Consider the following 21,121-nt stretch of genomic DNA (forward strand, 5'->3'; position numbering starts at 1 on the left):
TGGTGGTACCTGCTCTCCCTGCTGACAGCTGACACACTGGTCACGATTTCCAGAGACAATGCTGACGTCCAAGGCCTCTCACTGGAAGTGGACAGGCTTCCTGTGTGAAGATTGTTCAGATTGCTTCATGATTTCAAAGTGGTTTTTCAATTTTAGATCCATGTAGAGAAAGCTGTTTTCCCAGGTGGCTCATTGGTAAAAAACCTGCTCTCCAATACAGGAGACACAGAACATGTGGGTTCAAACCCTGTGTTGGGAAGATCCCCTGGAGGAGGGCATGACAACCCAGTCTGATATTCTTACCTGGAGAATCCCATGGAGAGAGGAGTCTGGTGGAGTGTAGTCCATGGGGTTGCAAAGAGTCAGACATGACTGAGAAACTAACACTTTCATGGACATAACTGCATACCAACCTGAATGCCCCAGAGCTGTTTATAAAGGAACATCTTCAGAAAACTAAACATGCTTCTGGGGGTTGAGGGGCTCAGCAAACCTCAGTGTGAATTCTCATGGCATGGGGGCATTCACCTCTGTCTTCTCTAGGTGCTGTATCTCAGTCCCTCGGCTCAGACCTAACCCAAGTCTGTGCCCGTCCTCCCCATCACAGAAGGGCTTGTGCCCTGAGTAGGGGATGTGCTATCCTGGGACCCCCACCAGCTGGGCCCCCTCCCTCTGCCCCACGGGGAGTGGGTTCCCCATGGTTCCACCCGAGAGGACACGTGTTGGGGAGCAGGCACACACACACACAGGATTATCTGTCCTGTGGTTAATGATTTGCAAGCTTGCTTAGCAGGTGAAAGACCACAGGCTGCTGACTCAGGTCCTTGGAGGAGGAGGTGGCACCTGATATGAAAGCGGCATGCCTACAGAGGGAAACTTCCCAACTTTCTTTCTTTTCTTTACTTGTTTTTTTTGACACATCTATTTTTTAAAAAAAATTTTATTGAGGTCTAGTTGATTTGCAATGTTGGGTTAGTTTCAGGTACTCAACAAAGGGAATATATCCACTCTTTTTAGATTATATTCCCATATAGGCTATTACAGAGTATTGAGTAGAGCTCCCTGAGCTGTACAGTAGGTTCTCATTAGTCATCTGTTTCCTGACTCTCTTTTAAAACAAAGCACTGACCTTAGTACAACCTGTGTGAATGAGGGTGGACGCTTCCTTGAGCAGGCTTTAACAAGGAGAATCAGGACATATGAAACTAAACGACTCAGCCTTCCTGAAAATTCTAAGAGCATCTGTCTACAAGGAATAACACGGTGCTGATTCCTCCAGAGACAGGACAGTCACCTTGTCCTTGAGGTAGGTGCCCATGGTGCTGGCTGTTCTCTTCTATTTCATTTCTCTTGGGCTAATTCAGGGCTTATTTCCTCTCTCCAAGAAGTCTACCTGGAATTTATCAATAAAGCCTCCCTGGTTTTCTGGCCTATATTTGCTCTGAGATCCTTATGGTTTGGTCCCTGGACTTGGGACCATCTGTGTCTCAGTCTGAGCCTCAGACCCCACTCCCCACACCCCTCCAGGCCCTGAGCCTTGAGGCTTGGAGTCTCTGTGAGTGAGGCCCTCTCAGGCTCTCGCTCTGGATCTCAGGGGATAAGACCTGATCCCTCTCACGTTCTCCAGGGCCCACTCCTCATCTCTTTGCATCTCTCTTGTGTTGAAGCTCTGGGCTGGACCTTTTTTCTCTTTCCTCTAGCCTTGACCCTGGGAGGCTCACCAGGTGCTATGATCTAATGTTGGGATTAAGTCGTGTATTTACTTTGCTCCAGCTCCTTACATGGCTGAGCCTCTGTGAACCACTGAGCAATTTAACTTAAAACTTCTTTCTACTCAGCGTTTGATTGTATTTTGTGTATCTTGGGACATGGGATCTGCAGACAGCATGCAAAGGTCAGGACGAAAGGGAGGGAGTCATTGTTTTCAGCATCCTGATGGTGAGGCTCACATGTCTAAAGTCAGTGAGGAGGCCTCGCTGGGTCCGGAAACTCAGAGGGCCGTGCGGAAGGTCAGGGTGCTCCCAGCCATCTTCCTCTCGTAGTCCTTGTCAAAGTCCTCATTCTGAGCCACCGTGAAGTAGTTCTTCCAGTCCCCAGGCATTCCTGCAAGGAGGCGAAATGTCAGTGAGTCTGGGGAGAGGGTTGGGTGAGGATGCACCCAGGGGCTGGCACAGGGCGGATTATGGGGTCTGCTCCTCAGACACTGTTGGGAGTGTTGCCGACAGCATGAGTGCGGGAGCTGGAAGCATGACTGGGAAACAGAAAGGGCCTGGAGTCCTGTCCAACCTCTGAGCGTGTGGGCCTCCCTCGCTCCCTCTCTCCATCCCTCCCTTGTGCACCTCGCCTCATGAAGGGGGAGATGGAGTGGTCCATGATGCTGGTGGGCAGCGTGGTATAGTTGGCCATCGGGTTCTCCTTCATGACCTCAAAGGACGTGTGATGGATGATTTTGTCCAGAACTTCCTCCGACACCTCTTTCTCCAGGAACTTTAGGATCTTCCGAATTTCCCGCCTTGGATCCTGTATGTGGAACAGTCACAAAAAGTCAAGTAGTTGGGGGTTTTCCACGAAGGGGTGATGTTCTGTTAGGCAAACTGTTTGGGGAGGGATGACTTAAGGGAGCAGCTCAATTATAGTCCATGTGTCTTCCTTGGGGGAATGACTGTGGATGGCGCTGGACGGTCTTGGGAAGGAAGGACATAGACATGAGGGCTCTCCTAGCCCCAGGGAGGCTGACCGAGAAGGAGGGGAGAGAAACATGAGCACAGCCCTGTGACACCCATCCGGAAACGTCTTGCCCGCCTGCACACATGCAGGGCGAGCGCGGGCTTCAGGGCAGGGATTGTGCCCCCTGGAGGAAGAGATGCAGAGGGACAGAAAGAGGGGAGTGACTCTAGGACCAGAGATGGCACAGCGCCTGCAAGTTAAACACAAGGTCTGTCAGAGGCTGAATCAGGGGACCTCACACTGACCCAGGAACGAAAGCCCTTGTGGCCTGTTCTTTCTGATCACAGACATGCAGAGGAAGGACCTTTGGAGTCTGACTAGATTCCAGAGAACCTCTCAGCAAGGGCCCAGGGGTGGTTTTGTAATTCTAGGGCACTGATCCTTGGGTGCGAGAGTGACCCGGTGATGCCCTTGACACTCGATGAATGGAACCACACGGGACCAGGCCTGCCAGCATCTGTGTGGACTAAACTTCAGTGTGTGGAGTGGGTTTGGAGTGTGGATGCCAGGAGCTTTACAAGTCATCTTCTAAATCTTCCCGGTAATATCCTGAGGCACAAAAAGAGCTGATTTGCATTTTGTAGGTGAAGAAACATGGTTCGTAAGTGGCAGGATTAATTAGATTGTAAAAGTGAGTGAGACTTCCTAAGGGGAGGATCATCTGAAAATTGTGATCAGAAACAAAGTTGGAAGATTTTTTAGGAAAAAATGTATGACATTTTGATTCCACTTATTAGTATGAATAGGACTTAGTATGAATAGTATTATATGACTTAGTATGAATAGAATGCTAGATTTCTAAGTAAAAAACAGAGATGCAATGAGCAACAAAGGTATAGCACAGGGAACTATAGTCAATATCTTGTCATAACCTATAATGGAAAATAATCTGAAAATAATATATGTGTATATGTATAACTGAATCACCTTGCTGTGCACTTTAAACATTGTCAACTATACTTCAATAAAATAAATATATTAAGGAAGAAATAAAGATTGGAGAAAGAAAAAAGAAAACAAGAGAGAAAAAAAGAAAAAGTAGTTGCATCATTTGAGGATAAAGCTGAGTTGGACAGGGCACCAGGGAGAGAGGCCTGGTGTGGTCAGTAGGTGTGACTATAGTTTGATCCCCTCAAGGACATGGCTGGAAGCGGCGGTGGTCGAATGGCCCTCACCTCCTTCATGTCCTCGTAGAAGAGGTAGAGGATGCGATGCTGGTCCTTGGCGTGCCACCAGCCCTTCACGTGGTCGTACCAGGAGCCCCACAGCACTGACGGGAGGGAGACAGAAGTGGGTGTCAGTATTAACCTGAAGCTTCTGAAATGAGCACTGGCGTCTCAAATCAAAGAGGACATTTGAAAAACACAACTAGAATTCTTATTTGCAGAGACAGGGATTTTTTTTTTATATGTATATATATATTTCATGTAGTCAAGGCTATGGTTTTCCCTGTGGTCATGTATGGATGTGAGAGTTGGACTGTGAAGAAGGCTGAGCGCCGAAGAATTGATGCTTTTGAACTGTGGTGTTAGAGAAGACTCTTGAGAGTCCCTTGGACTGCAAGGAGATCTAAGCAGTGCATTCTGAAGGAGATCAGCCCTGGGATTTCTTTGGAAGGAATGATGCTAAAGCTGAAACTCCAGTACTTTGGCCACCTCATGCAAAGTGTTGACTCATTGGAAAAGACTCTGATGCTGGGAGGGACTGGGGGCAAGAGGAGAAGGGGACAACAGAGGATGAGATGGCTGGATGGCATCACTGACTCGATGGACGTGAGTCTGAGTGAACTCTGGGAGTTGGTGATGGACAGGGAGGCCTGGCGTGCTGCGATTCATGGGGTCGTAAAGAGTCGGACACGACTGAGCGACTGATCTGATCTGATCTGATCTGATCTATTTAGGGAGTTGACAAAAAGTACCCTGGATTCTGTGGCTTCTGTTCCCACCCTTGAACTTATTCCCCTATGAGAAACTGTCCCGAGGGCAGGGGGCAGGTCTGTGTTCCCCTTACATTACCGCATGGGGCCAGACCAGCGTTTTGAGATAAATACTGTTCCCCAACATACTGATTAAAGGAACAAAGGCCCATATAGTCAAAGCTATGGTTTTTCCAGTAGTCATGTACAGATGTGAGAGTTGGACCATAAGGAAGGCTGAGGGCCAAAGAATTGATGCTTTCTAACTGTGGTGTTGGAGAAGGCTGTTGAGAGTCCATTGGACTGCAAAGGGATCAAAGCTAATTCTAAATGAAATCAATTCTGAATATTCATTGGAAGGACTGATGCTGAACCTGAAGCTCCAATACTTTGGCCACATGATGCAAAGAGCTGATGCACTGGAAAAGACCCTGACTCTGGGATAGATTTAGGGCAGGAGGAGAAGATGGTGACAGAGGATAAGATGGTTGGATGACATGAATTTGAACAAACTCTGTGGGATGGTGAAGGACAGGGAAGCCTGGTATGCTGCAGTCCATGGGATCGCAAAGAGTCAGACACAACTGAGCAACTGAACAACACAGGCTGACTGTGAAGAGAAGCTGTGAATCCATTCTGAAGAATCCCAGTGACCAGATGTTGGGGCCCCTTTAGTCTCTGTGATGGAGAATGGGGGGAGGGGGTGCACCGTGTCCTCCCCTGGCCCCCAAGCCACCCCCACCCTCCTCCCGCTGCGAGGTTGACCCCATGGTCAGTGTCACTGGATCCTCTGTCTTCGGTGTCCCACCCGGGGCCAGGGGGGTGTGCAGGGTGATTCTTTCCCTGCAGCTCCATGTGGCTGACTATCTCCCTAGGTACTGCCTCAGCACCCGGCCATGCCCCTGGATCCTGCACCATCACCTGTGAGTTTGTGACCCTTCACCCACAGTGTTCTAAGTAGCATCTTATTGTGACCTCTGGACAGTGACCCCTGAACAGTAACCCTATCTGGGTGACACCTGTGTCCTCCCAGAACCTCGAGCAGCCTAGTCGCTCAGCAGAAACCATGCCTCTCTGATATGTGGGAGAGTAAAAATGGAGGCGTGGACCTCAGTTTCCTTTCGCTCACCTTTCCCAGCTTTGAAGGTCTCGACATACTCCTCCCAGGAGCCAGGGTCTGGCACCATCTTATTCATTCTTGAGAAATGGTAATAGGATACCAGGCAGTCCTTGGCATTCCTGGCCACGTAGATGATCTGCAGTCAGCCAAGAAAGGGATGGACACAGAGGAAATAATACAGGAAAGGTCACTGTTCGGGAAGAGCCCGTGTTGTTTGAAGGACTTAGACTGTAGACCTTAGCCTGTGTTGTTAGAAGGACCTGGGTTGGGAAGATCCCTTGGAAAAGGGAATGGCTACCCATTCTAGTATTCTTGGGGGCTTCTCTGGTGGCTCAGATGGTAAAGAATCTGCCTGAAATGTGGGAGACTCAGGTTCAGTCCCTGGGACAGAAACAGCCTCTGGAGAAGGGAATGAATACCCACTCCAATATTCTTGCCTGGAGACTCCCATGGACAGAAGAGCCTGGGGGCTACAGTCCATAGAGTCGCAAAGAGCTAGACACTGAGCGACTAACACTTTCACTTTCCCCAACCTCAGGTCTTCAGACTGGTACCTCCTGTCAGATTAGTAGCATTAGATCAGAAATAAGGTGCACAAAATGTAATGCGCTTGAATCATCCCCAAACCATCGTCCCCGCTCCCCGCCCTGGTCCATGGAAAAATTGTCTTCCATGAAATTGGTCCCTGGTTCCAGAAAGACTGGGGACTGCTGTCTTGGACCATCCTGTCTGAGTGACTAGACCTGTGCTTTCTGTGACTGTCTCCAGTTTGCCGGGCACAGTTCTGATTACAGCTGTGGTCTTAGCAGAGTCAGGGACAACACACGCTTTCTCTCAGGCGTCCTGCTTAGCATGACAAGTGCTGCAGTCACGCTACCTCTGCTCTTTCTGGGGCAGGGGAGGCCCCGAGGTGTTACTCAGGTGAGGAAAGGAAGGTCCCATTGGCTGTCACTGAGCAGGGTGTCTACCCTACTTGTAGGGCAGGGCTGCCTCTGCCTTCTGAGCACCCGAGGAATTGCCTCCTCACAATGACCATCATCCCTGGTAAGATCGTGGGATCCCAGTGCAGTGCTACATCTACCGCTGGAGCTGCTGGTGACCTGTCCCTTCCTGGGAGAGGCAGAGCTGCTTCTGGGCTTGTCCCACTCCCCTTCCTCCCATCCCCCACCCCGGGTGCCCTGTGCTGTAAAGGCCTTTTTTTTCCAGAAAGGTATTTTGGAAAATTTTGTGACCAAGTCTGCACTGTGAATTGCAGGACACAGGAAGGTATGTTTACAATTTTGATAGAGCCACAGATTGCTTGCTTTTTTCTTTTTTCCTTCTGTGTTGAGTGAGTTCTCCATATACTTTGTATATTACCCTTTTATCAGACATAGGATTTTCAAGTATTTCCTCCCACTCAGTTCAGTTCAGTTCAGTCGCTCAGTCGTGTCCGACTCTTTTCGACCCCATGAATCGCAGCACTCCAGGCCTCCCTGCTCATCACCAACTCCCGGAATTCACTCAAACTCATGTCCATTGAGTCAGTGATGCCATCCAGCCATCTTATCCTCTGTCGTCCCCTGCTCCTCCTGCCCCCAATCCCTCTCAACATCAGGGTCTTTTCCAATGAGTCAACTCTTCGCATGAGGTGGCCAAAGGACTGGAGTTTCAGCTTCACCATCAGTCCTTCCAATGAACACCCGGGACTGATCTCCTTTAGGATGGACTGGTTGGATCTCCTTGCAGTCCAAGGGACTCTCAAGAGTCTTCTCCAACACCACAGTTCAAAAGCATCAATTCTTCAGCGCTCAGCTTTCTTCACAGTCCGACTCTCACATCCATACATGACCACAGGAAAAACCATAGCCTTGACTAGAAGGACTTTTGTTGGCAAAGTAATATCTCTGCTTTTGAATATGCTATCTAGGTTGGTCATAACTTTCCTTCCAAGGAGTAAGCATCTTTTAATTTCATAGCTGCAGTCACCATCTGCAGTGATTTTGGAGCCCAGAAAAATAAAGTCTGACACTGCTTCCGCTGTTTCCCCATCTATCTGCCATGAAGTGATGGGACCAGATGCCATGATCTTTGTTTTCTGAATGTTGAGCTTTAAGCCAACTTTTTCACTCTCCACTTTCACTTTAATCAAGAGGCTTTTGAGTTCCTCTTCATTTTCTGCCATAAGGGTGGTGTCATCTGCATATCTGAGGTTACTGATATTTCTCCCGGCAATCTTGATTCTAGCTTGTGCTTCACCCAGCCCAGCATTTCTCATGATGTACTCTGCATAGAAGTTAAATAAACAGGGTGACAATACACAGCCTTGATGGACTCCTTTTCCTATTTGGAGCCAGTCTGTTGTTCCATGTCCAGTTCTAACTGTTGCTTCCTGACCTGCATACAAATTTCTCAAGAGGCAGATCAGGTGGTCTGGTATTCCCATCTCTTTCAGAATTTTCCACAGTTTATTGTGATGCACACAGTCAAAGGCTTTGGCATAGTCAATAAAGCAGAAATAGATGTTTTTCTGGAACTCTCTTGCTTTTTCCATGATCCAGCGGATGTTGGCAATTTGATCTCTGGTTCCTCTGCCTTTTCTAAAACCAGCTTGCACATTTGGAAGTTCACAGTTCACGTACTGCTGAAGCCTGGCTTGTAGAATTTTGAGCATTACTTTACTAGTGTGTGAGATGAGTGCAATTGTGCAGTAGTTTGAGCATTCTTTGGCATTGCCTTTCTTTGGGATTGGAATGAAAACTGACAATTTTCAGTCCTGTGGCCACTGCTGAGTTTTCCAAATTTGCTGGCATATTGAGTGCAGCACTTTCACAGCATCATCTTTCAGGATTTGAAATAGCTCAACTGGAATTCCATCACCTCCACTAGCTTTGTTCGTAGTGATGCTTTCTATGGCCCCCTTGACTTCGCATTCCAGGATGTCTGGCTCTAGGTGAGTGATCACACCATTGTGATTATCTGGGTCGTGAAGCTCTTTTTTTGTACAGTTCTTCTGTGTATTCTTGCCACCTCTTCTTAATATCTTCTGCTTCTGTCAGGTCCATACCATTTCTGTCCTTTACTGAGCCCATCTTTGCATGAAATGTTCCCTTGGTATCCCTAATTTTCTTGACGACATCTCTAGTCTTTCCCATTCTGTTGTTTTCCTCTATTTCGTGCATTTTGCATTGGTCGCTTAGGAAGGCTTTCTTATGGCTTCTTGCTATTCTTTGGAACTCTGCATTCAAATGCTTATATCTTTCCTTTTCTCCTTTGCTTTTCACTTCTCTTCTTTTCACAGCTATTTGTAAGGCCTCCCCAGACAGCCATTTTGCTTTTTTGCATTTCTTTTCCATGGGGATGGTCTTGATCCCTGTCTCCTGTACAATGTCACGAACCTCCTTCCATAGTTCATCAGGCACTCTATCTATCAGATCTAGGCCCTTAAATCTATTTCTCACTTCCACTGTATAATCATAAGGGATTTGATTTAGGTCATACCTGAATGGTGATCCCTGTCTCCTGTACAATGTCTTTTTCTTATGTTGGTGGTTTCCTTCACTGTGCAGAAGCTTTTTAGTTTGATGTAGTCTCACTTGTTTATTTTTACTTTTTATGTCAAATCCAAGAAAATCATTGTTGAGACTGATATCAAACAGTGTACTACCTGTATTCTTTTCTAGGGGTCTTGTGGTTCCAGGTCTTCCATTCAGATCTTTGATCCATCTTGAGTTCATTTTTGTCTGGTGTGAGAGAGTGGTCCCATTTTATTCCTTTGCATGTGGGATCAACTGTCAGATGTAGAAGTAGAAACATAAAGTAGGCAGGGCACTCTGGGGGAGGAGCCCATGGGTGGTTTCTCAAGTGTGTTCCCTGTGTTGTGCATACTCAGCAGACCAGTACCCCTGGGTAGGGGGTGGGGGGAGGTGTTTCCATCTGATCAAATTAGCACAGGTCCTGCAGCCTTGGCTCCTCCTGTGAGCCCAGCACTGCAGGAACCGTGCCTTTTGCCTCTTTCCTCCCACTGAACAGCCCTCCAGTGTCCATGAACATTCTCGGAAAACCCAAAGGGATGCCCAGCAGCAAGGTCTTAGGATCAAGTAAACACATTTCTCAATGCTTATGTTGGTTATCACTTGTTTTTTCTTTAAGCAAATAGAAGCTGAGTAATCAGAATGGGGGACCCAGCTGGATGGGGACCTGCTGAAATGCCTCCGGTCTGGAGTCAGACGTCCAAGTGGGAGCGAAGGCCACACGCTCACATGTTCTGAGTCTGCAATCCATCTGTGCGAGTCTCTGGCTGCTGCTGTGACAAATTGCCACAGGTGGAGAGCCTTAAAACAGCAAGAGGTTGGCTGTCTTACAGTCTGGAGCTCGGGGTCACTGGATTGGATTCCAGCTGGCCGTGGGGCTGGCTCCAGGGCAGGGGACAAACTTCCCTGCAGTTCCTGGAACCTGAGGCCATCTGTGTGCCTCGGCATGAACTCTGCCCTGGAATCGCCCCCACTTCTGCGTCAGGTGTCACATCCTTCACGTTGTCCTTCCAGCTTCTCACCTCCTTCCCATCAGGATCCTTGTGACGATGCTCAGGGCTGTCCAGGTAACCAGAAGATCTTCAGTCTCAAGATGCTCGACTTAATCACACCTGCCAAGTGCACTCTACAGGTGAGGTGCATTTGCAGGGTTTGGGAGGGGCTGGGATGCAGGTGTCTTTGGGGAACTCCATTTAGCTCACTGCCCCATCATAATGGGAAAAGCTCGGACTAAGCTCGCCCGCACCTTCTCCTACTCAAACAATCCACAGTTCTCAGCAGATACAAGAATGTGCTGTCATGGAGACTGTGACATTTTAGAAGGCCTGGTTTCAAAAAGAAGCTGTTAATCTGATGACAAAATACATGTTAGCGTGTCTTCTGACTTTGAGTCTAAAAACATCATTTGGAAATAATATTCGTTCTAGAGCACCGAAATTACGTTAACTGTCTGTAGGAATAAATCAAGATGTTTTCAAAGTCATGGTGATCTGGGTGTAATCTCAGGGCAGCAAATAAGGTGATAGCATTTGATATATGGAAACCTATGGCACCTCTGATGGGAGATGGATGAGATGAGGTGATGGAGCACCACGGAAACCAGAGCAGAGAAACTCAAAAGCAGCCACTCACATTGCATCTCCGAGCTTTGCACTAAGTAGAGAGTGTCTTGGCTAAACAGCCTTGACTGTGTAGCCCCCCTGGAAAGGGCTCAGCCCAGAGCATGGAAGGGTCTGTGGTTGGGTCTGCAAAGTAGCCTGCCCACAGAGAGATGGACAGTCCAGCTGAGACAAGCATTTGACTCTGCAAATGTTTGTTACACTTTTCTTTGCAAATCTCTAAGCTGATATTTGGGGTATATTCTGTATTTCATTCGGAGAAGGCAATGGCACCCCACTCCAGTACTCTTGCCTGGAAAATCCCATGGACAGAGAAGCCTGACTTTCAGACTCACTGATGAAGCTGACATCAGAAACAAAACAAAACACTAGTACATTCAGTGTACACTGCATTTATAGGATCTCAATTTGCTAAAACAAAAATTTAAAAATAGAGGACAGAGGCATGGCTCTTGCTGGGAGCTTATCCATGACGGAGATGATTTCCAGATACCACACGTGGTCCTGGGCCCCCCACCCTCTGGGGTCTCCCTCTTCCCTCACAGGTTTTCCCTAAATAAACCCCCTTCACATCTTACTCAGCCCTGGCTTGGCTCCTGGAGGATTCACACTGATATGACTGCCTCCCCAGGAAGCAGGGGCCCTGCCTCGTTGCTCACTGTCTGTGAACGTGGCTCAGCTGATGGTTGATGAGGATGGCGCTGCTTGGAGTCTAGTCTACTGGTACCCAGAAGGAATATTCTGGGAGAAAGATGGATCCAGGCTGGAGTGGTGGGTACAGGGAGGGGTCTCAGCTCACTGCCCAACTGGAACCTGCACCGGGCACCTATCTTTTGAGGTCCAGGGTTGTTTCCTCTTAGATGGAGACAGTCTGTGAGTATTTGGATCAAGCTTAGCTATCCTTGGAGAAGGAAATGGCAACCCACTCCAGTATTCATGCCTGGAAAATCCCATAGATGGAGGAGCCTGGTGGGCTACAATCCATGGGGTCACAAAGAGTCGGACACGACTGAGCGACGTCTGTTTGTGTGTGTGTGTAGCTGTCCTTACCTTTGCGTTCTCTTTCCAGAAGGAAGGGGGGAGCATCTGAACAGGCAGGTGCGTCTTCAGAGTCCTCGGAGAAGGCATCTTGTTGGCGAGATCCAGACCTGCAACAAGGGCGCTGCTCAACTAACACTTCTCATCCGTATCTCCATTGTTTTGCCAGCATCTGGAGCCAAACTCACCACGTGCCAGGTACCCCCCACCCGACTCCACATTGCAAATTACATCCTAGGCTGTCGGCCCACCCAGTGTCATCAAGTTATATGTTTTCATATAAAGCTACAGTACAGTCATCAAACAGTGTGGTATTGGCACAAAGAGGGACACATAATGGAACAGGGCAGAACAGAAAATCCAGAATGCACCCATATGCATGTGTGTGTTAGTCATTTAGTCGTCTCATTCTTTTGCGACCCCTGCCAGGCTCCTCTGTCCATGGAATTCTCCGGGCAAGAATACTGGAGTGGTTGTCATTCCCTTCTCCAGCAGATCTTCCCAACCCAGAGATCGACACCGGGTCTCCTGCATTGCAGGTAGATACTTTACCATGTGAGCCACCAGGGAAGCCCATATGTAGATGGTAAAATTCAAGTTTTGTGAAGGGGCCAAGGCAATTCGATGTGAGAAAAGATAATTTTTTTGCCTGATGGTGCTGGAATAACTGGCTCAATCAACCATGGGTTTTCAACAGGCAGTATTTTTAGAAATGAGGGATGATTAGAGTTTGAGAGGTTTAATAATGTGCTCAAGGTTGTCCAGATAAGAATCCAAATCAGAACTGTTTGAGTCCAAAGTCTCTGTCTTTTCACCATCAGGTTGGGTCCTACTGCAAAGCTACTCTTTGCTGCTATTTATTCTATAAAAACACTCCCTTACAGACTTATGGACACAGCGAGGGAAGGAGACGATGGGACGAAGTGAGAGAGCATTGACATGTATACACGACCATGTGTGAAATAGATAGCTAGTGGGAAGAAGCTGCTGTGTAGCACAGGGAACTCAGCTCCAGTCTCCATGATGATCTAGAGGGATGGGATATAGGACTGGGAGAGAGGTTCAAGAAGGAGGGGACATATGTATACATATAGCTGATTTAGGCTGATGTATGGCAGAAACCAACACAATATTGTAAAGCAATTACGCTCCAATTAGAAGAAAAATCTAAAAAAACACACCCTTCATTCCTAACTGGTTGCCAGCTCTTCAAGTGTGCACTCTCCTACATTTCTTAGTACCTTTGGTGTGAAGTGCACCATTTGTTGATATTAATAACAGAGGGACTATGTATAATTTAACTTGAATCCATGGCAGACAGGCCAGAAATGAAACACAGCAGAGCCAGTCCTCCTGGAGTGGGCATATCTGACCCAGGGGTGAGGTTCCTGGTCACTGGAGACCAGCTGTCCTCAACCCTGCCTCCCCTGTGTGGAATGTTCCTGCCTACTCTTGAGTCCTTGAGAAATCGCAGGAGACGTGCTGTCTGAAGCCGCCCAGTCCATATTTCAGCAGAGGGACTGAGGGGTCTTTTCTCACAGCTGACAGAGGTATGTTAACCTGAACCATCCTCAGACTCCTTCCCAACAGAGGCCACAGCCCCACAGGCCCAGGCGGCACATACCTGAGCTGAGGGGTGGGGGGAGCGCCCACTCGATGAAAGGGTGCCGGTCAAAGGTGTTGGCCCGCTGGCACTTCTGCAGATCCCCGTCGTTCTGGATCATGTCCACGATCTCCTGGGTCCAGGTGGTGCCTGGAAGGGTTACTTAATCTCAGTTCTGCCTGCTCTCTGGGCAACTCCATTCTACGTCAATTATTCCCATATTCAGTAAAACCTACCTCTGCTTACGCTGAGCACCTGCGTGACCCTCATGATGGATGGGCCTCTGCTCTGAGCCCCTGTCCCCACTGCCAAGGTCTCCCCCACACCTGCCTTCTCGTGAGACTGAGAGCTCCACTGAGTAGGGGTGGCCTTTTGTCCCTCTGTCCCTTAGACCTCATACCTGGCATAGGGTTTTGAACCTAATAAGTGTAGACTGAGAGAAAGAATATTGACTCAAAGGAATGTCAGGAGATGCAAAGTTGAGGCAGATACTGTCCATGCTCCAACAAGCTTCCAGTCTTGTTGGAGGAGATACGATACACCGAAGACTGCTTCTTGCCTAGTTAATATCCATTCTCCCCATCTTTCTCAAGTTAATAGATAGATCCTTAATTTTTAGCAGGGCATATAGTTAAAGGCTGGACTGCCCAGATGGTCCTAGTGGTAAAGAACCTGCCTTCCAATGCAGGAGTCTCAAGAGACGTGGGTTTGATCCCTGGGTTGGGAAGGTCCCCTGGAGGAGGGCATAGCAACCCACTCCAGTATTCTTGCCTGGAAAATCCCATGGACAGAGGAGCTGACAGGCTGTAGTCCATGGGGTCACAAAGAGTTGGACATGACTGAAACCACTTAGCATGCATGCAAGCACATAGCCAAAGGCTGTATAAAAAGATTATTTTCTCAATCTTTCTTGCCGCTAAAGGTGGCCATGCCATTACATTTTGGGAAGGTGTCTTTAAAGGGCAGGAACATGACCTCATTCCCTTCTTCCTGCCTCCTTGTTGCTGTTTGGAACATGCATGTGATGGCTGGATCTCTAGCAGTCATATTGGGCTATGAAACCAAAAGCTAAGCCTATAGATGGTGGAGCAGAAAGTTCAAAGACCCAGGGATTCTAAGGATCAGCACAGCCACCATTTTAGCCCTGGACTTTAACCTCCAGAGTGCTTTTACTTTTGAGTTTCCTGATACATATATCCAAACTGAATCCTAACTGATGCAGACGTGTGGGTGGGCAAAGAATTAGCCCATGTGTCCTACCCACCACATGTCCATTTTCCTTTTCACATCAAAGGCATTTATTGCCCCTGACTCTTAGCTAAGCCTGGCGCTCATTGATACATAAGACAATACACAGATAACTGAGAGGTCTCCAGTAAGAGCCATGAAGACCATACAAAGGGCCCTGGGAGTTCAGAGGAGGAGTGGAGCCCACTGTGGATGGGTAGGTGGGCTCAGCTGAGCTGGTCTTTTGGAGAGAAACAGTCAGAGGGGGAGGAGAGCGTCCACTTGTATTAATAAGCCAGAGCATCCGAGGGAGGGAACCTCAGAGCTAGGGTTAAGGTGGGCATATTCATATGCTAGAAAGCTTAAGCAGGGGATGGGGGATGGGGTGTGGGTGTAGGGAAGATTGAGAGGCTGTGGGGGAGGTGGGAGAACACAGCTACAGAGAGAGTTCTGGGAGAGTCTGGGGGGTTGACTGCACAATTTCCAAGGTGAAGGGGGAGCAAATTTCTGCTCTGAGGTACAGTGCCTATTTGAATTCAGATCTGAGCAAGAGACATGCAAGCCAGACAAAGATGATTTTTGAGAAACTGAGAGCTTCCAATAGGAGTAAGCAGGAGCAACTCCTCACTCCTGGCCCCCCACCCCACTCTCTCCCCACCATCTAGTTTTCTGAGCAGGCATGGTTGGCAGTGCTGTGTGGTAGGAGCAGTGTGAGGCTAGGGAAGGCGTCCTGAGCTACGGAGGAGAGACACACACGGTGACATGGCCAGTTAGGAACCATGGGGCAGGGGCACCCCCTGCAATCTTCCTGGTTCTGAGCATCTCAGACTCCTCTTGCAGCGTCTACTGGCCACAGAGAGACATTCCCAGGCTGGCTACAGCTCAAAAATTTTCTGCCTTCCTTGGCCCTACTGCTTGAATGATACATACATAACTGAGGGGGTTCCCTCTCACACTCCATCCAGCCCTCTGGGTTCTGAGGTCTCTGTTCCTCCAGCTGCAGAGCCTGGCCTCTCTGCTTCTTCCCTTCTGGTTCTCCCCACAAGCTTCTCTCCCTTTTGTAGGATTCTGTGTCACCCCGCCCCCCGCCCCCTCCCCATTCCTTCCCTCTGTATGCATGCAGGTTTGGACTAACACCACTTGCGCTTTTCCCATTGGGCAAAACGCTCAGTTCCAGCTCCATCTCCACGTGCAGGAGAGCCTGGGGAGGAGGACAGGCTTCCCCTAGGAGCTTCCTGCTGTTCCTAAGACTCTGCGCTTTCATGTGATTCTGTGGGAGGCTGGCTTTTTCTTCCTCTGCTGCTGCTGCTGCTAAGTCGCTTCAGTCGTGTCCGACTCTGTGCGACCCCATAGATGGCAGCCCACCAGGCTTCCCCGTCCCTGGGATTCTCCAGGCAAGAACACTGGAGTGGGTTGCCATTTCCTTCTCCAATGCATGAAAGTGAAAAGTGAAAGTGAAGTTGCTTGGTCATGTCTGACTCTAGCAACCCCATGGACTGCAGCCTACCAGGCTCCTCCGTCCATGGGATTTTCCAGGCAAGAGTACTGGAGTGGGATGCCATTGCCTTCTCCGTTTCTTCCTCTATCAGGGACCGAAATAAAAAGGAGGCTCGTGGACTCTGGGGGTTTGGTGTGCATCAATAAGAGTGGTTTTCATTTTTTCAGGAACTGTGTGCTAAGTCACTTTAGTTGTGTCCAACTCTGCAACCCCTGGATTGTAGCCCTTCTATCCATGGGATTCTCCAGGCAAGAATACTGGAGTGGGTTGCCCTGCCCTCCAGGGGATCTTCCTGACCCAGGTATTGGACCCACATCTCCTTTGTCTCCTGCATTGGCAGATGGGTTCTTTACCACTAGTGCTACCTGGGAAGCCAGCGTCTGACCCTGGTGAAAACCTGCAATTTTAAAATCTGAAGAACCCCCAGGCATCCCGGCTCTGCTGAAGCCCCCCTCCTCAACTTTCTTCAACCTACCTGCTTTTGCGTAGGTTGCAATGAGAAGGTCATCAGGCTTGGCTTGAAAATTCCAGATTTTGTCCCAGTTATCGCTTATCATCTTGGTCATGAGAATTCCGTTCACTTCCTTGGTTTCCGGTTGCAGGTATTTCTCCTCCAGGTGAAGATCTTTCATCTCCTCCAAAGACATCTTTGTCGGTGAGACTATTTCACTGGTACATAAAAGAAAGGGGTGGTTATGTCATTTCTAAAGCTTTGAACAGTCATTCCTTCTTTTAAAATTTAAGATTCTCTGAGAAACTTAGGAGAGATGTGTTGGAAATTCATTATTATGTTTAATGTTAACCTAAGAAGTGAGAGAAGTAAAAACTGTGGGACCTTGAGCATTTTAAATTACTTCATTATTTAAAATATATAAATTGGAAAAAACAGAATGTTTTATTTAAAGCTGATTCTTCACATCTTCCCCCAAATATAAAACAGACAATCTTCTTCATTAGGAAGAAATTAGGAAATTTTAAAAAATAATTTTCAAAAGATGGTTGCAGGCAACAGACTATCAAACAGTATTGTGTGATTCTGTTTCCATATGTGCTATCTTTCTGCTACTCTGTGCCCCATGACCTTGGGATGTCTACCATGGAAAAATCTGACTTGCTAAAGAATAATGTCAATTTTCTGAGTTCAAATGGATTCCTAATTTTTTCAGTCTATTTACGAGTAGAAGCTATTTTTTGAATGACAGTATCCATTAGCATATTTTGTTGTTTTGTTTTTCTGCCAATATTTTTATTTTTATCTTGCTCATTTTTTCCATTTACACTCAGCTGGATTTGGTGGACTACAGGCATAGCCAGTATCGAATATTCTGTCTTAAAATATAATGATTGTTAGAGAACGAAAGACAAGCCACAGGCTTAGGAAGAATATTTGCAGAAGGTATATCTGATAAAGTTCTGTTATCCAAACTATGCAGGGAACTCCTAAAACACAACAGAAAGAAAACAAACAACATGATCAAAAAGTGGGCAAAAGAGCTAAACCACACCCCGCCAAAGATACAGATGACACATGAGCATGTGTTGAAAGCTCGTGTCCATACAGAACCTGAACACAGACATCCATGGCACTTTATTCACAAGTGCTCAAACCTGGAATCCAAGCCCTTATAGGGAATGGATAAAAAGCCATGGTGCATTCACACAATGGACTGTTACTCAGCACCAAAGAGAAATGAACTGTCAAGCCATGAAAGGACATGGAGGAAGCTTCAATGAATATACCAAGCAAAACAAGCCAGTCTGAGAAGTGTTAGTCACTCAGTCGTGTCCGACTCTTCGTGACCCCATAGTCTGTAGCCTGCCAGTCTCCTCTGTCTGTGGGATTTTTCCAGGCAAGAATAGGTTGCCATTCCCTTCTTCAGGGGATCTTCTTGACCCTGGGATTGAACCCACATCTCTTGGACTGGCAGGCAGGTTCTTTACCACTGAGCCATGCGGGCAGCCAGTATGTATGGGTATATTGTTCCCTTACTGATGGACCTACATGGCTCTTAAGTAGTGTTGCCAGGTATACATTTTGCTCTCCTTTTATTGTCAACCTAATTATCCCATTGTTTTCTGGCCTCTTTCTGTTATTGAGAATTTTGCTTTCAGTTCTTTAAGTAGAATGTCTTTCTTCTCTAGTTTTAAAAACAGTATTTTCTCTTTGTTTATCTAGGCTGGTGTAAGTTTTTATTTACCTTTCTTGGAACTTGCACTTTTGGTTTCAGGATCACGAGTGTCATCGATTTGGAACACTCTCAGCCCTTCTTCCTCTTCTCCCTGTTCTTTCCTTGGAACTCCAGCCAGCTCTGTGTCTGACCCTCAGTTTCTGTCCTCAAATCTCCTAGCCTTTACTCACTCTATCTTTGGCTATAGTCAATGTCATTCTTTTCAGCCTGCCTCTGTTGTATGAATTGTATTGAATCTGTTACTTAACTCGTTCTTAGTTTCAATTATTGTCATTATTTTTTACTTGTAGATATTTTGTCTGTTTCTTATTTCCCACAGGTTATGACTTCATTCTTACACATCTTAGTGGACTATTACATGTTGCTGGCGTTTCTGACTTCGGTACTTTGCAGGTGGGACTCAGCCAGCTCTGCTCCATGTGCCCTTTCCCCAAGTGCCCTGTAGTTTCTCGTCCTGCACTCATGACCGACAGCCCTTTACGTATGGGAGCTCTTTGCTCATTCAGATAGTGGGCTCCTGCCCAGCTCTGTGACTGCTTTTGAAGATTCTCAGCTGACCTCTATGAAAAAGGCCTGCTAACAAACTGGGGAGGAGTGATAGAAAAAACCCCACCAGTGGATGCTGACCACCCCTGGATAAACTAGGGGCAGAAACAGGCTCTTCACAGACTCAGAGTCTCACCCCAGAGGTTACAGATGGACAATGTGCCTTCGTGATGGAGTGACATGCAGGCGACACCTGGACCGAGAGCTGTCACCGAGCACATGAGGGGTCATCCTGTCCCCACACCACGTGTGGCTGCACATTTAAAGGGCTGCTTGTTATCTGCATTCAGAACTTTCTGCTGTTTCTATTGGGAGGGTTTTCAAGTAATCTGGTTTTGTCAGTAGAACTGGAAGTTCCTTAAGCTATCATTTTTGGCTTAATGTAAAACTTCTTTATCCTGTAAATTGGCAGAAAAGACCTCCCTGGATATGTTTTAAACTTTGTAAACTTCTCTACTGAGTCAAAAGAGAAAAACATTAACCTAAAAAACACATTCTTTCTTAAATTAAAAGGTAATCTACACATATTCAGTTTAGTAAAAAGCAATTTCAGTGGCATACAGAAATAGCGGAACTTGGGCAAACCTTGCTCTGGAAATCTAGAAATCCAGAAACGAACTACTTTGAGCTTCTATGGCAGGAGCCCCGTCCCGTTCACCTGGGGCCTCCCGTGCTGGTCTGAGGACTCACGTGATGGGAGTCTGACTTGGTTACAGCTGTTAAACCACTGCCTCAGCCTCCTTCTCTCCTGAAGCCGTGGTCAATGCGTCCCCTTGGGCTGAGGCTTGGGGATCCTGGGATACCCTCCTGCCGGCTATCCTCCCCATCCCCCCACAAAGGGCTCTCCTGACCTTCTGTGTCGGCCACTGCCCAGCCCTTTCTTGGCCTGGGGTGTGGGGCCCCTTCCTGAAGCCACAAGCAAAGCTGAGAAGGCCTCTGGTCACCCGGCTCTGTGGACTGCCTGCCTGGGCCCTGAATCTGCCCTCAGTTTGTCTGTCTGTTCTTTTCAAAACACTTCCAGCGAACAGCTGGGACCTGAGTTTGGGGTAAGACCCTGGGCAAAGAGCCTGGCTCAACTTCCTGGGGGATCTGGGCCCACACTGGAAACACCTCCATGTTCCCTGGGGACTTGCTTCAATGGGTGGAGGTGGCGGCCTGGCCCCCTGCAGGGAGGGATAGACCTGGAGTTTTCTCAGGGGATCCCAGGTGAACCCCTAGAAAGGCCGCCTGGGATCCAGGGACAGAGGCTTCAGGAAAGTCTAGGATGAGGGGTGGGAAGTAATTTTCTGCCTCCTGTCTTTGAGAAAAATGTTATTTCTGTATAAGCAGGAGCAAGCAGCCAGCACATCCCCCTCCTGGATGCTTGCTCTGTCCTCCTCCACGGGGGCTGAGCTGATGGGGAAGGACCCCAGGCAAGTGGCTCACCAACCTTGATCTCTGCTCCTGTGTGCTTGCCCTGAGGACTCCCTCTTGCAGGCTTTTCTCCCGCCTGCTTCCTGAAGCCCGGACCTGTGCCAGTGGAGGAGGCTGGGGAGCAGTTCCTCTCTGGTCCTGCCCTTTGGTTCCCTTGAAATAGGACCTGCTTAAGGTGGGCAGGGATGCGGCTTTGCTCAGTGTTCAGGCAGAGGCGGGAAGGTGAGGGAAGTGGCCAGTGGGCACCCTGGTCATCCCCTCTGGTCCGTCTTCCCAGACCACAGCCTGGCCCTTGGTTCCGTGGCTGCCTATTTCCTGGTCCCGGCAAGCCGTTTGGAATTACAAGGACAAAGAGCAGTGGCTCTGTGGCAGCTGCAGTGGCGTCTCCTGTTCCTGGAGTGACCTCAGTAACTGCCCGGACACCTTCCCAATGCCCCCAGATGAGTCCTAGGAATTCTTTCAACCTTTTTCCAGCATATCCCCCCCACACTGAAAAGCGTTTGCTAAAACATAGAGCCTGGTGGCCATCCCTGGTCTAGAATGTACATAGAATTCCGATGGGCTAAAAGTCAAAAGGTTAAGAAAGCAATGGAATTTATTTTGTTTGCTTAGGATTCCATCTACTTACTATTGTTAACAAAGCCTTTTTGTTTCCTTTTGCTAGTTTAATTGAACTACCTGGGTGCTTACACAAAACTGCTGTATAAAATGTTC

The 21,121-nt window shown here is 48.0% G+C and overlaps 1 protein-coding gene and 1 long non-coding RNA gene across 8 annotated transcripts; one reads left to right on the forward strand and one right to left on the reverse strand.

Moving 5' to 3' along the window:
- The first annotated feature begins 1,168 nt into the window (after window positions 1-1,168).
- On the forward strand, window positions 1,169-19,521 carry LOC102413774. Of its 6 annotated transcripts, XR_006639798.1 has the most exons (5): window positions 1,169-1,306; window positions 9,894-10,406; window positions 11,963-12,129; window positions 16,862-16,914; window positions 18,768-19,521. It is a non-coding gene; the product is annotated as an uncharacterized LOC102413774 (long non-coding RNA). The 6 variants fall into 6 exon arrangements; XR_006639797.1 differs by having other exon boundaries at window positions 16,862-19,521; XR_006639799.1 differs by lacking the exon at window positions 16,862-16,914.
- On the reverse strand, window positions 1,305-20,803 carry LOC102413464 (sulfotransferase 1C1). 2 transcript variants are annotated; one of them, XM_045162242.1, is made up of 7 exons: window positions 20,424-20,803; window positions 16,735-16,928; window positions 13,556-13,684; window positions 11,944-12,041; window positions 5,772-5,898; window positions 3,903-3,997; window positions 1,305-2,520 (listed from the first exon to the last, which is right to left on the reverse strand). In XM_045162242.1, the coding sequence occupies exons 2-7, from the start codon at window positions 16,904-16,906 to the stop codon at window positions 2,197-2,199; spliced, it is 945 nt and encodes a 314-aa protein (XP_045018177.1). In that variant the 5' UTR covers window positions 16,907-16,928; window positions 20,424-20,803; the 3' UTR covers window positions 1,305-2,196. The 2 variants fall into 2 exon arrangements, with proteins under 2 accessions (XP_045018177.1, XP_045018178.1); XM_045162243.1 differs by lacking the exon at window positions 20,424-20,803 and having other exon boundaries at window positions 1,305-2,103; window positions 2,340-2,520; window positions 16,735-16,906.
- Between the last annotated feature and the right edge of the window lie 318 nt (window positions 20,804-21,121).

The sequence above is a fragment of the Bubalus bubalis genome, chromosome 12, assembly GCF_019923935.1.
Source record: "Bubalus bubalis isolate 160015118507 breed Murrah chromosome 12, NDDB_SH_1, whole genome shotgun sequence".
Lineage (NCBI taxonomy): Eukaryota > Metazoa > Chordata > Mammalia > Artiodactyla > Bovidae > Bubalus > Bubalus bubalis.

Bases quoted from the DNA above. Each gene is read 5' to 3' on its own strand.
- LOC102413464 (XM_045162242.1), bottom strand. From the start codon at position 16,906: ATGTCTTTGGAGGAGATGAAAGATCTTCACCTGGAGGAGAAATACCTG. The intron at 3,998-5,771 runs GTGAGCGAAAGG...CCCTCCCGTCAG, and splicing joins GACCTTCAAAGCTGGGAAAG to TGCTGTGGGGCTCCTGGTAC. The intron at 2,521-3,902 runs GTGAGGGCCATT...TTCCACATACAG, and splicing joins TCTACGAGGACATGAAGGAG to GATCCAAGGCGGGAAATTCG.